The sequence below is a fragment of the Emydura macquarii genome, unplaced genomic scaffold (genome assembly GCF_026122565.2).
Source record: "Emydura macquarii macquarii isolate MOO-44397 ecotype Brisbane River unplaced genomic scaffold, CSIRO-AGI_Emac_v2 contig_2795, whole genome shotgun sequence".
NCBI lineage: Eukaryota > Metazoa > Chordata > Testudines > Chelidae > Emydura > Emydura macquarii.
Genome location: NW_027132932.1, coordinates 4,746,626 through 4,763,337, shown reverse-complemented (window position 1 = coordinate 4,763,337; position 16,712 = coordinate 4,746,626). Strand labels below are relative to the sequence as shown.

The 16,712-nt window shown below is 44.7% G+C and overlaps 1 protein-coding gene across 1 annotated transcript; it reads left to right on the top strand.

Annotated features, from left to right (window-relative positions):
- The first annotated feature begins 216 nt into the window (after positions 1-216).
- CD8A (CD8 subunit alpha) lies at positions 217-16,212 on the top strand. The gene is made up of 6 exons (XM_067567622.1): positions 217-382; positions 1,078-1,449; positions 3,759-3,857; positions 4,711-4,827; positions 7,312-7,342; positions 15,606-16,212. The coding sequence occupies exons 1-6, from the start codon at positions 217-219 to the stop codon at positions 15,655-15,657; spliced, it is 837 nt and encodes a 278-aa protein (XP_067423723.1). The 3' UTR covers positions 15,658-16,212.
- Positions 16,213-16,712: the final 500 nt, after the last annotated feature.

Sequence of the window (16,712 nt, the reverse complement as noted above, 5' to 3'; positions counted from 1 at the left end):
GCTATTCCAATCAATATTCTTTTAGTGAATGGTAAAGGAAAAGTACAGTAGCTGACAAGAAGACACATACATGACAGATCATCCTTGGTTACAAAGTGAAGGCTTTACATACGGAAAGATGATTGAAATCAAAATTTAAAAATGAAACAAGGCTGAATTAGGGATGAACTCTTCTCCTCTCGCTTCATTTAATCTTGGAGGCTGAGAAACTTTCCTATGATGTTTGCTGACATCACATCCTGTCCAAAAAGCACTAGTACGTCCTATGAAGTCAAACCAGTGAATTCATCTTTGTTCCGCTGCGCCTTTCTTGAGAACAGTCGGCACAAGGAGATAATGGCCAGATTCGCTTCTTCGCTGTTTTTTCTCGTTCTGAGCTTGTGTGAGTATGGAATTTCTATTAAGTGTAACCTCTATAAGAAGTGTAATTAATAATGGATTTTAGGGTGTTCTCTCCAGAGACATATGGATGGAAGAGTTAAAATAAATGGATAAGGAGTCAAAACAAAGGTTAAAAAGCAGATAAACCCCACGAGACCAATTTTCAGTTTTGCTCTTTACTTTGTTTCTGCGAGTAAATAGAGAAAATGACCCAGAGTCTGAGTTCAGGCATGCAGGTGCCGTCAGTGGAGTTACTTCAGACTTACACCAGTGTGATTGAGAGCAGAATATCTCAATTTTTGGGGGGGTTCCAGCACAGTCAACAATAATGCAGCATTTAAAAAAAAACTTGGTACATGTTGGTGAAACCTGAACTTCCACCCAGGTGCCTTCAGATAATCTACTGAGCTGGGGCAGCTGTTTGTAAGGACATGGGTGATTGCAGAGCACACTGTAGAGATGAATCCTAGCAGTCACCAAAATGTATTACCCCGGGCTGCTGATCCCTTAGCCCTGTCCACGCTCCTGGCTCATTGCTCTGGGTATCCGCATGGCACTAATCAGTAAGGGTGAAGCTTTGACCAAGATCTGAGACCGCAGTAAGAAGAATACCGCTTGGGATGGCGTTCAGGACACTCTCTGTGGATGGGGGTGAGCCGTGCTGATAATTGTGCTGTCTGGATTTCTTTCCCTCAGGCTGCTGCAGGTCTCTGAGCCAGAGGAGCAAAATGAGTGTGAAGGTCAGAGGCAGCAGTAGCCTAGCCCTGAAACGCAGAATGGAGCTGGAGTGTGTGATTTCAGACCGGAGCCTGTCCGACAGCGGCGTGTCCTGGATGCGCCAGCACAGGGACGCTGCCCCCCAGTTCATCTTGTTCATTTCCTCCCTTTCCCGGGTGGCGTCAACGGAGAATGGACACCCACCTGCGCGCTTCGAGGCAAACAGAGAATCCAGCACCTACAGACTCACCGTGAAGTCCTTCGAGACCCAGGACCAGGGCAGTTATTACTGCATCGTCAACCACAACCAGATGCTGCACTTCAGCTCCGGCCTCGAGCTATACCTGCCAGGTCAGCACCAACCTCACCCCCTCTGGCTGTGCTGGAGCCCCAGCAGTCCCCTTCCCGGCCCGCCCATCTCCATCCTCGTCGCCCCACAGACCTGGTCCTTTCTTCTTGTGTGCCCAAGAGAAGAAAGGTGTGTGGGTGGATGTCAGGGGTCCCTGCAGAGATCCTTTTGCCAAGGACTCCCCTCTCAATGTCTCGCTTCTCCTGAATGTCTCAGCCATGCAGATTCCTTGCCCCTGCCTCACCCTCCTTCTCAATCACTCCCCTTCACCTCCAGTCACTGCCTGTACGTGCCAGAGGCTGGCTGTCCCTGTGGAGAGTGTGGGTTTGCTAGTAGTTTGCCTGGAGCTCCTCCTCCCTCAGGAGACTGGAGACGATGAGATAGATGCCTGATCATTTTCCCCTCCCCGTTCCCAGTCGTGGCTCAGCAAAGTAACAAGCCTTGTGGATAGGGGGGAGGCGATAGATGTGATTTATCTTGATTTTAGTAAGGCTTTTGATACTGTCCTGCATGACCTGCTCTTAGAAAAACTAGGGAAATACAACCTAGATGGAGCTACTATAAGGTGGGTGCAAAACTGGTTGTAAAACAGTTCCCAGAGAGCAGTTATCAATAGTTCACAGTCATGCTGGAAGGTCATAATGAGTGGGGTTCCACAGGGATCAGTTCTGGGTCCGGTTCTGTTCAATATTTTCATCAATGATTTAGATAATGGCATAGAGAATACACTTATTAAGTTTGCAGATGATACCAAGCTGGGAGGGGTTGCAAGTGCTTTGGAGGATAGGATTATAATTCAGAATGATCTGGACAAACTGGAGAATTGGTCTGAGGTAAATAAGATGAAATTCAATAAGGACAAATGCAAAGTGCTCCAGTTAGGAAGGAACAATCAGCTGCACACATACAAAATGGGAAATGACTGCCTAGGAAGGAGCACTGCGGAAAGGGATCTGGGGGTCAGAGTGGATCACAAGCTAAAAATGAATCAATAGTGTAGTGCTGTTGCAAAAAAAGCGAACATGATTCTGGGATGTATTAGCAGGAGTGTTGTAAGTAAGACACGAGTAGTAATTCTTCCACTGCACGCCATGCTGATTAGGCCTCAAGTGGTGTATTGTGTCCAGTTCTGGGCGCCACATTTCAGGGAAGATGTGGACAAATTGGAGAAAGTCCAGAGAAGAGCAACAAAAATGATTAAAGGTCTAGAAAACACGACCTATGAGGCAAGACTGAAAGAACTGGGTTTGTTTAGCCTGGAGAAGAGAAGACTGAGAGGGGACATGATAACAGTTTTCAAGTACATAAAAGATTGTTACAAGGAGGAGGGAGAAAAATTGTTCTTCTTAACCTCTGAGGACAGGACAAGAAGCAATGGGCTTAAACGGCAGCAAGGCAGGTTTAGGTTGGACATTAGGAAAAACTTCCTAACTGTCAGGGTGGTTAATCACTGGAATCAATTGCCTAGGGAGGTTGTGGAATCTCCATCACTGGAGATTTTTAAGAGCAGGTTAGAAAAAAACCACCTGTCAGGGGATGGTCTAGATAATGCTTAGTCCTGCCATGAGTGCAGGGGACAGGACTAGATGACCTCTCGAGGTCCCTTCCAGCGCTATGATTCTATGGATAACACCATAGGAATGATGCTCAAAACCCTGCCACCCCTTCTACTCAACCAACCCCATCACCACCACGCCCTTCCACCCAACCAACCCCATCGCTGACACCCCCTTCCACCCAACCAACCCCATCGCTGACACCCCCTTCCACCCAACCAACCCATCGCTGACACCCCCTTCCACCCAACCAACCCATCGCTGAGACCCCCTTCCACCCAACCAACCCCATCGCTGACACCCCCTTCTACCGACCAAACCCCTAAACATTAAGAAAATACTTTTAAAAATCAAAAACGAAACTGTCCTAAGCAGAGTTTGACCCCAGAAAGGGCTAAGTGCCAGAGAGTCCACTAGGGGTTTTGCTGTGGCTATTGATTTTATATGGAAGGCGCTCAGATACTATAATGATGGGAGCAGGATAAAATCAATTAAAGAGATAGATGGTGAGGGAGTTTGCTGCTCTTTAGAGTCTGTTCCAGGAGTGGGATCGCCCCTAGGACGTCCCTACAGAGTAGACTTGGCTGGGGAAAGAGTTGCTGTCCAGATGGGCTATGCCTGGGTACGTGGGAGCACAGCCTCCCATGCCCTGTTGGGGGAGTGAGTCTTGGATGGAGAGACAGAGGAAGGCAGCGAGAGGAGATGAAGGGACAGAGATTGATTTCACCACCTGTTGTTTCCATTCTTGTTTACAGCACCCCCCACCAGAGCCCCCTCTACGAAGGCAACCACCACCCAGCCCAGCACGTCGCACAGCAAGGAACTCAGGGGCTGCGTAGGCTCCCCAGTCCCAGGTAATGACTTGTCCACACAGCTTTGGGGGAGGCAAGGCCCCCAGCTGGGATCTGGGTCCCCAGGTGGGATGCGTGCAGTGCTCTGGTTGAAGCCTCTTCCCCCGATACACGGTGGCTCCTATCTGTGTGTGTTGAGGAGCTTGCTATTTATTATCTCACATGTTGTTGCTCGCTCTGCCTGGGTCCCAAGCTCGCAGTGGCTTTCCCAGACTGAACGGTCCATTGCAAAGCAATTACAACACTTCCAAGCCTGTATCACTTATTAGTGTGCGCAGGCCTCTGGCCCCTTGACAGTGCTGGACTGTGTGGGATGTGCAGACCAGAGAGTTCGATCCCAGGCCCGTGTTTATTATGGAATGGGTGATGTGTTTTCCCTGCCGAGGGAAGTCCAAGAAAGGCTCATTAAACAAACCATGGGGATAAGTTTAGTGTCTCCACACACAAGCGCCAGCACCAGCCTCCCTGCTGTGATCTCTGTCGAGTACCAGAACCGGCTCAGTATCTCCACTGCACATTGTGGACCCTGAATCTCTCCCTCCCCTGCTCTGAGTGCATCCTGTATCGCCCCTCCCTCCCCCGCCCCAATTACTGCATGAGGATCCCACCTCTTTGTGGAGCGGATCCAGCGAGACGCAGTGGGCGGAATTGCTGAAGCCACGGCATGCTCTGTTCTGGTGGAGGAGAGAGGAAAGGGGATATGGAGTCAGGGCACTGCGTTGAAAACTGGATGGATCCTTTTGCTGGAGAGTTTCTCTGCAGCTCCTGCAATTCCTTGAACGTTGCGCTCGTGGCTACGGAGTTTGCTGCTGGCTCCTGGTTTATTTTTATTTTTTACTCTATTTTATTTCTGCAGAGAAACCCGTAAAGAAAGGGCTGGATTTCTCCTGTAACCTTTACATCTTGGTCCCCTTAGCAAGTGGCTGTCTCCTTCTCTTCATTGCCTTGCTGACCACCATCATAGTGTGTCAAAGTAAGAGAATCGCTCTCAATTCAATTGAGCCAGTGTGAGACAGATACTCCTTAGTTCTGAGGCCGAAGAGCAGGGTTCCAGCAGATCAGGGGCTCATGGGGGCTGGGTACTTCATAGCTACTTACACTATAAGGAAAACCAAACATTCGGTTGTACGCACAATGCCATGAATATGAAGGAAAGAGCAGCGTTAAGATTGATTTCAGTATTTTCCTTGTCTATAAGTTCCTCCTGTAGTGTAAGGGTCAAGTTGATATAGGACTAGGTAGTGTAAAGAGGGACTAGACCGTGAGGAGACAATAGAGTATAAATAGAGTAAATTTACTAAAACAAGCTTTACCGATACTAAATTTCTATATTGATATAACTGCATCCACACTAGCGATTTAATTAAATGTATTTAGAGACTGATACGGTTAATCAGTGCAAAAGCTGTGTGTAGACAAAGGTGAGCAGGTGAACCTAAATCAATTTAAAATCTATCTATGTACACTGGTACAAATCATTAATGTAGACATGCTTATATCAGCTTAATCCTCACTCAAATAAGCTTAGTTTAATTCAGTAAGACCTGATTTACACACAGAAGTCGCACTGATTTAACTGAATCAGTTTTCTAAACCAGTTGTGGGAACGCTCTTAAATTGGTTTGCTGCTGAATTGAGCTGACTGGGTATTAGCCACTCTATTACCAATGTACCACACAAGGGAACTGTGCCAATTGAAATTAAATTGATTTATTCATAGATACCAGGGCCAGAAGAGACCACTGCGATCAACTAGTCTGACCTCCTGTATAACACAGGCCATAGAACTTCCCCCAAATAATTCCTAGGGCAGATTTTCTTTTTAGATATCTTTTAGAAAAACATCTAGTCTTGATTTTCAAATTGTCAGTGATGGCAAATCCACCATGCACCTTGGCAAATTGTTCTAGTCATTAATTACTCGCCCCATGAAAAATGTATGCCTGGATGTATTAAAAATGTATGCTTTTCCAGGCTGAATTTGTTTAACTTTAGCTTCCAGCCGTGGGATCGTGTTCTACCTTTCTCTGCCAGACTGAAGAGCTCATCGTCAAATATTTGTTCCCCATGTAGCCACTTATGGCCTGTAATCAAATCACCACTTAACCATTTAAAAACTGATGGAGCTCAATGGATACAATTTCTGCGTGTAGACCAGCCTTACGAAATATTAGCCACCAACGCCCCAGAATACCAAAAGAAAGGGCATTTCATTTAAGAGCCACATCTGCAGTGCAGTGATAACCTCACAATAGAGCTTATAATACTAAATAACACTTAAATAGCCTTCCATGGAAATCATTCCTATTTTAGCAAAACAGGTGACCAGATATTAAAGTGCTTGCAGGATATGAGCCTAATTTGGCCACCTTCAATGAAGACAAACTCCCATTGAAGTCAATGGGAGCAAAAGGCCCTCTGCACCTCATAGCAGGTGCTCAGCACATCAAGTGTTTCCTTGTGAATAGGGCATCTCGGCCCAACGCTCCGGTGACAGCCGTTAGACCAGACGTTTTGAAATGCTGCTGAACTGCATGTCGCGGCCGTCAGTTATTTTTTGCTCTTGGTGCCAATTTGAAGCATCAGTGAAAATTCATTTTAAGCCATTATTGCTACAACCGGTGAGTGGCATGGAGATTCCCCTAGCTGAGGGCAGCCAGGGCCATGAAAATAATTTCACCCAAAGATGTGGCCTGCTTTTGTGCGAAAATAAATGGCTCTCCAGTATATTGTGTCAAATATAGCCCTGGTGCAGCATCAGTGGAGTGACGCCAGGGATGATTTTGGCTAAGTGGGCCAGATCCCCAGTTGGTGTAAATCTGCTGTTGGTCTGTAAATCCTTTGAAGTAAATGGAGCAATGCTAATTGACACCAAGTGGGGATCTGGCCCAACTGCAGACTACATTGGTGACAGAAATGGATTCCATGAAGAGGACATGGCCACAGAAGGTGACCTTTACTCAGAAAGTCCTCCTGTTTTTCTGGGTCAGATCTCAGCTACATTGATGTAAATTTGGTTGTGCTCTCTTGGCAATCCATGCCGCTTACCTGGTGTAGACATAATTGCTGCAAACTAATTTTCACTGGCTTTCCAAATCGAAAAGTAATGTACAGCCAATGCTCTGGTTTTGAAGTAAAGACCTGAATACCAACCAAAGACTCGATTTTGCAGCCATTATTCACATGAGTCGCCCTTACTCATGGGAGCAATTTCATTAACTTCAATAGGATTACATGCTTGGATAAGGACTACTTGCTTTGCTTAAGGGTTGCCTGAAAGAAAACTAAAAGACACAGTGGCTGAACCAAACCTACAGCAAATACAAACTCAGCTCTAGCATGCAGAGGATGATTGGGGGTGGAAAGCGTAATGCCAAAATGGGTTGTTGCAGTGTCTTTTTTACTGTACCATGACTCGCCAATTCTTTGAACTTCATCTTATTTCTTTTTATTTAAGAAATCAGAAGACGAAGATGCAAATGTAAAAGGTTGGTAAACTTCCATTCTGGGGTATTTTCTTTTTAGTTCAGTGGCTTCCTGCACAGCATGTTATAAAGTAAACTGATACCACAAGCCAAAAAGTCCTGTGCATTCTCCCCACATCCCTCCATGTTCAGATAATAGTAATTCTGAGGATTTATGTGTGCATTCAGTTAGGAAAAGCAGACAAGGTTCTCACTTTAACCCCTTCCCTTTTGCTATTATTATTTACCATTTCAATTACAGTGGCACTCAGTATGTGGTAGTATGTCCCTGTACAGACACACAGGAAGACGGTCCATGCCTCAAAGAGTTTGCAGTCTGAAAGCTTTGTGCATGTGAATTACTTTCATCAGAGGATCACCCAATATATACACCAAATGTTACATGTCTCCATCTAGGATAATAGGGGAAAGAATAATTGCTTTGTTTTTCCACCAGTCATGCTGTCACATTGCCCCTGTTATCTAAGGACTGCAAGCAGCTGAGCCCTCTGGCCTTGACCCAAAAAAACATTTAAGCACATGCATGATTCTACTGAAGACAATGGGACTACACACATGCTTAAAGCTGAGATGTTCTTAAATCCGTTTCTGGATCAGGGCCAGAGTGCTCAGCACCTTTTAGGATCAAGCCCTAATTGTGTAACAACAGAACCAGTCATAATATATGCACCCAAGTAAGCAGTTAAAATTGCTATGGAAACTTGAATGCTCTGAATTTTTGACTTCTCAAATGTAAGGCCCATTATCTTGCATTTTTCTGTTCCCAAAACCACTACTGGAGTCGAGATGCAGTATCTGGCCCATTCTGTTGCCTTAACATAGAGTTTTGGATATCATTTCTTTCCCCCTTTCCCAAATAATTGCATGTTTATTTATCTGAATATATGACTGCACATTCAGATAACCAGCCTGTGAAATGTACCTGTTAACAGTAAATAGGTAACACAGTAGTGACAACTAGCATTCAGGTCCAACGCCACAAGTTCTCTCTGTTATCTCCCATGGGCACACACTAAGAGCTTGTAAGATCACACTCTTATTGTCCTTCTTCAAAGCTATTACCCCCTTAACTTAGACTTTATAACAGCACTGTGTTGATTAAGGGGAAACTGAGGCAGACAAGTTTAAGTGGCTTTAAATGACTTGCCTAAGGCCCACAGAAGGCGTTTTAAACGGGCAAGTCGCACTTGTGTGAGCTTCCTTTTACACTTGGCACAGTGAGTGCACACTAGGGATTTGCACTAGTGGAACTACATCAGTGGACAAATCCATACTATAGACAAGCCTTAAGTATTAGTTTTGGGATTAGCATTTAGGCGATCTGGATTTAAGGAATTTAAGTAGTATTTTAAAACCTCCAAAGCCTTTTCTTTTGCAAATCCAAAATCTGCAGACAAAGCTAAGCTCACATTCCCCCTTCAGGACCCACATCTATTAGATTTTAAATGTCAACTCTTTTTTAGTTACCTAAATGAATAAATTCATTAACATCAGAGAAGCACTTTTTTATATTTCCATAATACAGAATGGTTACCAGATTGTTAAAAACTTTTTAAAAATTAATTTCTAGACTGAGATCAAGCATTAGAAATTGCAGCCTGAAGAGTAATGTTTTGTGAAAGATTTTTAGAATGAAAAATGCCTTCTGATCTTTAAATATAACACTGCTACCACAGTATCGTGACCACATCATAGCAGATTTACACAGGAACCTAAAAAATATAAGCCTCTATTATCTCACTCTATCTCCAATTTGAGACATTTATTGCCTTGCTATGTAAGTGCTATTTTAGCCCACTGGTGAGTATGTATTACAGGTCCCCCTCTGTGCGGATCCACAGAGAATAGTTGTTGCGTTCAAGTGCTGAGCATATCATTTATTTTTTTGGTTTGGAGGTCAAACTGAAAAATAAAAATAAAGTTGGTTCAGTTCGAACCAAAAGTGAATTTTTTTCTGTTTTTCCTTGCCAAATGAAAAATGTTTGTTTCAGGTCGAATGAAACATTTTGTTCAACCCAAAGCAAGGGTTTTGGATTTTTTTTTTTAGATGTAGGATGCTTTTTAGCGTCTCTTTTTTTAAAAGTTAAATTTCAAAACAAAATGCCATTTTTGAAACAAAAATTCAATATATTTTGTTTTGAAATGGCTGAATCAATTCACTTCAACATTTTTTAAAATAAAATTCCAATTGTTTCGGCCAAAACCGTTCACTAACTTTGACCCTAATTCGCCAATAGCTTTGGTGAATTGAAAAATGCATTTTGTGATGACTTTGCTATTCACCAAAAAAATTCACTTAGCTCTGTTACAGCCTCCACCTAAGAAGGATTGATTCTTTAGGTCAAGCTGCAGCAGCTCATGCTTTTAGCTCTGGTTGTCTGGTCGTCTGTCTGGTTGCGACATTCAATCCCTTGTGTATTGGCCAAGAGGTCAGTCATCACGTCATGACCTATCCTTTTGTTCTGTGTTTTATACAGCACGCAGCACAATGGGGTCTTAGTCCATGCCTGGGGCATTTAGATGCTACAATAATAAATAATAAAAATATTGCCAATGTTTGCCTACCCAAAACTCCCATTGAAATTATTATGCTATGTTAATATGGGAAAAACCTAACAGCAGAACTCTGGAGTGTAGAACTATTAGCGTAAGATACCAAGTGCCTCAGGAAATAGATTGTCTTTATCTGACTGTGCATGCCTGAAAAAATATTTTTTAATTACTTACATTTCCATTATTTTAAAACTTTTCCCCAAACAAGCTTAGCAAAGCAATTATTTCTCAGTCCGTCAAGTTCATGTGCTGATGTGTCATTTGTGCACAAAATGAAATCTTGGGGAAAGGGGAACAAGTATGTATATTTCTCCCTACTCCATTCAAAAACGGCTGAATGGATTGCACTCAAACTGTCCCCAGAAATTCACCTGAGGGATGACCAAAACTTGGAAAGCTTCAGGCCAGAAGGAGAACGTTTGGGCTGTGAGCACTTGGAGAGGAAGGACCCATTTTCTTTTTGCAACATGAGGCATTTAAAACTTGGAATTTATCTTAACGAATAAAATGATGATCACAGACATTGCTGGGAAACGAGAATTAAAGGCCCAATCCTGAAAACTTTTATTCACGGGAGTCCTTGCTGTGGTGAGCAGCAGGGGCAGTGGTAGGAGAACTTGCAGGGGTTATAACCACTCCAAAATTGGTCTTAGACTCCCCCTCCCTCCCGTAGCCACTCGTTCCAGCTGCTCGCGGCAGTGCTGCCTTCAGAGCTGGGTGCCCGGCCAGCAGCTGCCGCTCCAGTCGCCCAGCTCTGAAGGCAGAGCAGAGAGAGCCGCAGCTGCTGGATGCCGCCCCACCCCCAGCAGACACACTCACTTCCCCCTGCTGCTCCCCACCACCTGCAGACAGCGGCAGCCGGGGGAAGCGGGTTGGCACCCAGCTGATCTGCAGGGAGGAGGCCGAGGCTTCTGCTTGCCTAGATTAGAGGAAAACCATCTTCTTCCATTCCATCCCTTTGCGCTCAGGGATCCCCTGACCTGCCAGATTTGCAGCCCGGGCCGTGCTCCAGAGATTTGCACAGCCAGCGCCCCTGCTGATGCCAGCCTGGGCCAGAGGCAGGACATTGGCTCTTCAGCAGCAGACACCACCGAGGCTGTGAGCCCCGTGTTGACCCTTAAGTCTCCCCTTCTTTGGGAAGCTGATCCAGGGCTGGCAGGGCACTGGGGGAGTGCGCCCGTTGCTAGAGGTGATCGCGCCCGAGTGAGTCTCCGCTCAGCTGGTGTGGGAGGACAGGGCAGGGAGCCTGTCTGTGCTGGTGCCTCTGGCTCTGGAGCGGGGCGGGAGCTGCGGCTGCTGCTGTACTGAACAAGTGTGCAGGCTCCTGAGGGCTCGTCTTAAAGAGACAGGGCACTGACACACTCAGGCACACACAATCCCCCACACACACTCCCCCAACACACACACACATTCTCTCAGACTCACACAGTCTCTCTCACACACTCCACCAACACATACTCTCTATCTCGCTCTCATACACACACAGCATCTATTACACACACTCCCCACACACACACTGTCACACACAGTCTCTCTCACACACACACACACTCTCTTTCTTAGACACACACAGTCTCTCTCACATACTCCCCCCAGCACATACACTCTCTCTCACACACACAGCGTCTACTACACACACCCGCACACACCCATACACACACTGTCACATAGCCTCCCACACACACTCCCTCAACACATACACAGACACTTTCAGACACATAATCTCTCTCACACACACACCCAACATATACTCTCTCTCTCTCTTTCTCATACACATACAGCGTCTACTACACACACTCCCCCAACACATACACACTCTCACACAGTCTCCCTCACACACTCCCCAACACATAGTCTCTCTCTCTCTCACTCACACACACACGACTCATAAGATTATAATGCGGTATGAAATCTGGGGGGTATCTGTCCCCTGCTCCCCAAATGGCATCCGTGAGGCAGGGACAGGGCAGTTTCTGACTGGTGGGGCAGTGTTGCAGCTCATTGTCTGGCCGCAGCAAGCCAGCGCTGGGAAGGGAGCTCAGGTCTGTTGTGTGTGGCTCGCCTTGTGGGGCTGGACTTATCTGAGGAGTCAAGGTCTTCCTCCCTGCCTGGTTCACATCCCCAGCATGCAGCGCTCTGCCCCGTGCCTGCACAGCTTCACGTGCTCCAGCCCAGGCTGACAGAGGTCTTGGTTTGCAAACTGCCTGGGGCTCAGGACCCGCATAGACCCAGCATCCATCCCCCTTCCCACCTACTGCATCCTCCAGCCGCTGCTGAGGACAGAGAGAAGGTGTCCCCATAACACCTCCCACAGCACCTGTGCTCAGTTAACCCCCACTAGCACTGAGGGCCCTTGTTCCAGACTGACCACAGTGTGAGTTGTTGTGTTATGCGTCTGTCTCCAGATCTTCCAAATATCCTGCGCTGCTCACTTCACGGGCTAGATGAAGTTTAAAACTGATCTGTCTGGATGTATTTTATTCTCCTTTTGAGGCTAACGTAAATAAAACACACGTTTAAATGCGTGGTTTTAAAAAAAAATAAGTATGTGTGCCCACGAGATGTATAGCGCAGTCCCCCCCCACACACACACACACAGTTTTCTGTCTAGCCCACCTCAGCCCCCCCACCGGGAAGGAGCTGGTGCCACTCCGGTGAGCAGCTCCACTAACTTCAATAGCAGCTCTTCAGAAGTCAGTGGTACAACTCAAATGACTAAGGGCTGATTCTCGACAGGATCTGGCCCCGGGAGGACTGGCACTGGCAACTTTAGGGTTTATTTTTCCACCACAAATGAATTTTCAGGGAAACTATGCAGTGTATATTGAGCGAGATCCTCAGCCGGTGTAAAGAAGTTTAAATCCCAAGCCCCTGGAGGGGGCCAGATATACACTGCTTGAGGATCTGGCCCTCGAGACTTCCCTTTTAGCTGGAACTGATGAAACCGGATGAGTATAGAAGGTGGCTCTGACATTACACTGACAATACTGGGCCTGATCCTATGTGTCCCGAGCACCTCCTCAAGGTGTCTAGTTCCTGAAGTGAATGGGAGCCGTGGGGGCTAAGCAGGGGGCTGGACCTGTGATCCTTTGCTCACACAAGCAGTCCCAATGCTTTCAGAGCTACAACTCACATGAGTGAGAAGGGTTAGCCGCATCAGGCCTGAGACGCTCAGCCCTTGTCAGCATCTGGCCATTCGTAGACTTAGGGAGCACAGCAAGTTGGAAGTAGGAGCAGGCTTATTATTTGCGGCCATCTTTCTATCCTCATTTAAAGTATGACCATTATTATTAATTTGTACTCTTGTAGCACCTAGGAGCCCCAGTCACAGACTAGGACCCAATTGTGCTAGGTGCTAGACAAACACAGAACAAAAAGCCCCCAGGAGCTTACAATCCAAGTATAAGACAGGACACAACAGAGGGATACAAACGGGGGAGTACAAGGAAACATTGAGACATTACTGGTCAGCATGACAGGCAGTGGTCTCAGTGCATCAGCAGCCTGACGGGTCGTCAAGTTTTTTGTAGGCATCACAGCAAAGAAGAGGTTGAAGGAGGGATTGGAAGGAGGATAATGTATTAGTTTTGCAGATGTTTATGGGGAGCTTTTCCCAAGTGCGAGGGGCAGCATGGGAGAAAGCACGAAAGTACTTGTTTGAAAATTTAACAAGTGGGAGACGGAGGCTGATGTCATGTCAGAGGTAGCAGTCGACCTTTTTATGCAGAATGAGAGTTGATAGATAGGGCGGGGATAGGTCATGAGGAGCCTTGAAAATAAAGACAAATTGCTTCTTTCGATTTGGAAGGATTTGATTTTTATCGGTAAATGTCAGCAAACATTACAGTAGAACCTCAGAGTTATGAACACCAGAGTTACAAGCTGACCAGTCCACCACACATCTCATTTGGAACCGGAAGTACATAATCTGGCAGCAGCAGAGACACACACACACAAAAAAAACAAATACAATACAGCACACTGTGTTAAATGTAAACTACTAAAAAAAAAAAAAAAGATTTTACAAGGTAAAGAAACTGTTTCTGTGCTTGTTTCATTTAAAGAGGGTTAAAAGCAGTACTTTTCTTCTGCACAGTACAGCTTCAAAGCAGTATTAAGGCAGAGTTCAGTGGTAAACTTTTGAAAGAACAACCATAACGTTTTGTTCAGAGTTACGAACATTTCAGAGTTACGAACAATCTCCATTCCTGAGGTGTTCATAAATCTGAGGTTCTACTGTAATTTCACTGCACACATTCAAACCAACAAAAATACACTTCCATCGATAATTGAAATTTACAAATAGGCAAAATAGTAAGAATGCTGCTTAAGAACTTAGAGTGAACATCCACTTATTTGTTCTTTTAATAGGAAATAGGCTTATTACGAATGGACTAGCAAATGAATACTAAAAACAGGTATGACTGGTTGATTTGAGGATATTTACTTTGTATAGTTTGACATGCGATGTTGGCAATTTGTGTTTTAAGGATTTATAAAGCTCTAATTTTTTGAATGTCAACATATGGGCTGTCCCCCACAATGTCCTAAAACTGTGAAAATTTAAATAGATAAAAATAGAAAAAAAAATCTTAAAACCCATAAATTGCACAACTGTGAACATATAAATTGATAAAAATCTTTAAAAGTGCTTAAAAATATACATTGATATTATCTGTCAAAATTACAAAAAAAATAAAAATCAAATTCTGCCAATCCTACTTCTGTTTGATACAAGGCTTCTCTACAAAGCAAACATTTAGATCTTAGTTAATTAGCTATTAAACATTTACATACTTTCTTAAGATCAGAAGCATCCCCTGGACCACATGGCCTTTCAACCTTCCGGTCCAGAAGCCACACCTGTCTGGAAACCAGAGATCTTAGCTACATGAAAAAGTAACAGTAGGACAGTTCAGCAAATAAACGGACAGCTTAGTTACTTCCTTCCTTTTTCTTGTGTCTACTTCCTGTTCTCTGCGCAGGACTTTACAGTACATTGCACTGGATTTGCCCCAGTAGCCTGCAGGCCCCCCGCTCTCCCAACCCTTATCAGTTCAGGCCACTTTGCATTATAGTTCTCTTCCCTGAGTGCTTGTTTCCCCTCCAGTTCTAGTGCTGCAGACAAATTTGATCATGGTTGTACTTGTTCCAAAAAAGCCACATGCTAATTCTTGCCGTTTTATCACAAGTTTAATAATATTTAATGTTAAGGAACTAACTCCAGGAGTCATGAGATTATGTAAAAGTATCAGCTTTCATTTAAAAAAAAAACATTTCTAGCCCTCATGGCTACAGAGAAACACCTGAAAACATAACCTGAGTGTATCCTAAAGGTTCAGAAACCAAAAGGCAAAGAAAAAGAATCCAAAATGCATTCATTTTTTTTTTTTTTTAAATCTCATGATTTTTAAGCCAGTCTCATGATTGGGGCCTGATTCATGATTTTTGATGTTTGGATTTGGCAATACCATGTCACAAAGAACAATATGAAGCAGATGCATGGGATCCAGAATGGGGAATTGTTTCATTGATCAGGTGCTGAAAGAGTTTTGGAGTGTCACTAGCTGGCGACTGGCAGATGCTTCACTGTTTAGATAAACGCCAGACAAACTGATGAACGCTGATGGATCTTGCTTTTGTACCAATCTCGTTTTCTTGTTCATTTCACATCCACGTAAATCATAAACATTGCTTTTTCTTTTCTCTTTAGACCTATGAATGGGAACAATGGAAAAACCAGTATGCCAAACAGATATGTATAATGTGACGGAGCCACCTGCATCTGGATCTCCAAACAGGAGCAGTCACTGCATAAACAAACCATATGTCCATGTCCATCCTTCAGTCTCATCTTCGCATTATGTTTTAAATTGTTCTTGTACTTGCTAGCCTGTTAATTTTTAAAGGGCAAACTATTCAGAAAAGAGCATACAGATATTGCTGGACGCCAGCCACTTCCTACATCAATTGTATTGCCTGGATTTTGAAATGGAACTCCCTCCAAAATTTTCTTGACTGAATCTTTCAAGCTGGTTTCCAAGTCATAAAAAAGCAAAATATGCCAAATGATGTGGCGCATAACTCTGGCAAAACCCCCCACTCACTGAAGTCTGTGGGCCAAATCCTGAGATTTTTATTGTCCTTACTCAGGCAAATACTGACTGACTTCAGCCACTAAGTACAGACCTCAACATTGGGCCTGCTGGGAATTTTTCCCAGATAAAAATCAAGTAAAGACGACCAGGTTAGACCTGCTGTGACAACGCATGTGATGCTGCAGCCATTGCAGTTAGTGGTAAAACTCTCGTTCACTCCAGTGAGGCAGGACTGAGGCCTTTGTGGGGACATTTGTATTTGTGATGCTGTCTACAATGGGAAATAGAGATAAGAGGTATTTAATCTTACGAGCATCCCAGTAATTAACTGGTAGTGGGGCATTAGCACAGTCCCCAGGCATGACTAAGGGGCCCCTGATTTTTTATTTTAAAATGGGGCAGAAAGCTAGATACGTTTGCACAATCACAAAGTTTAGTATCAGCAATTGGCTAAAATCAATGAAAGTGTAAAACCTTTAGAAGACATGATTCAAGGTTGAAAGGGCAAATGCTATATGAGGGCTGTTATTTCTTTTATGATCCCTAAGGCCTGGTCTATACTGCCAGTGAAATTCGGCAGCAGTCAACAGGAGTTACACGAGCTACGCAGAGTAGCTTGCGTAACTCCCCTCGACTTCATAACTTCTGTTTAGTGCGCCATCTCCACTGCGCTGCACCGGCGGGAAATGTGTACCCGTCGATGAAGCTCTACGCTTTTTTTG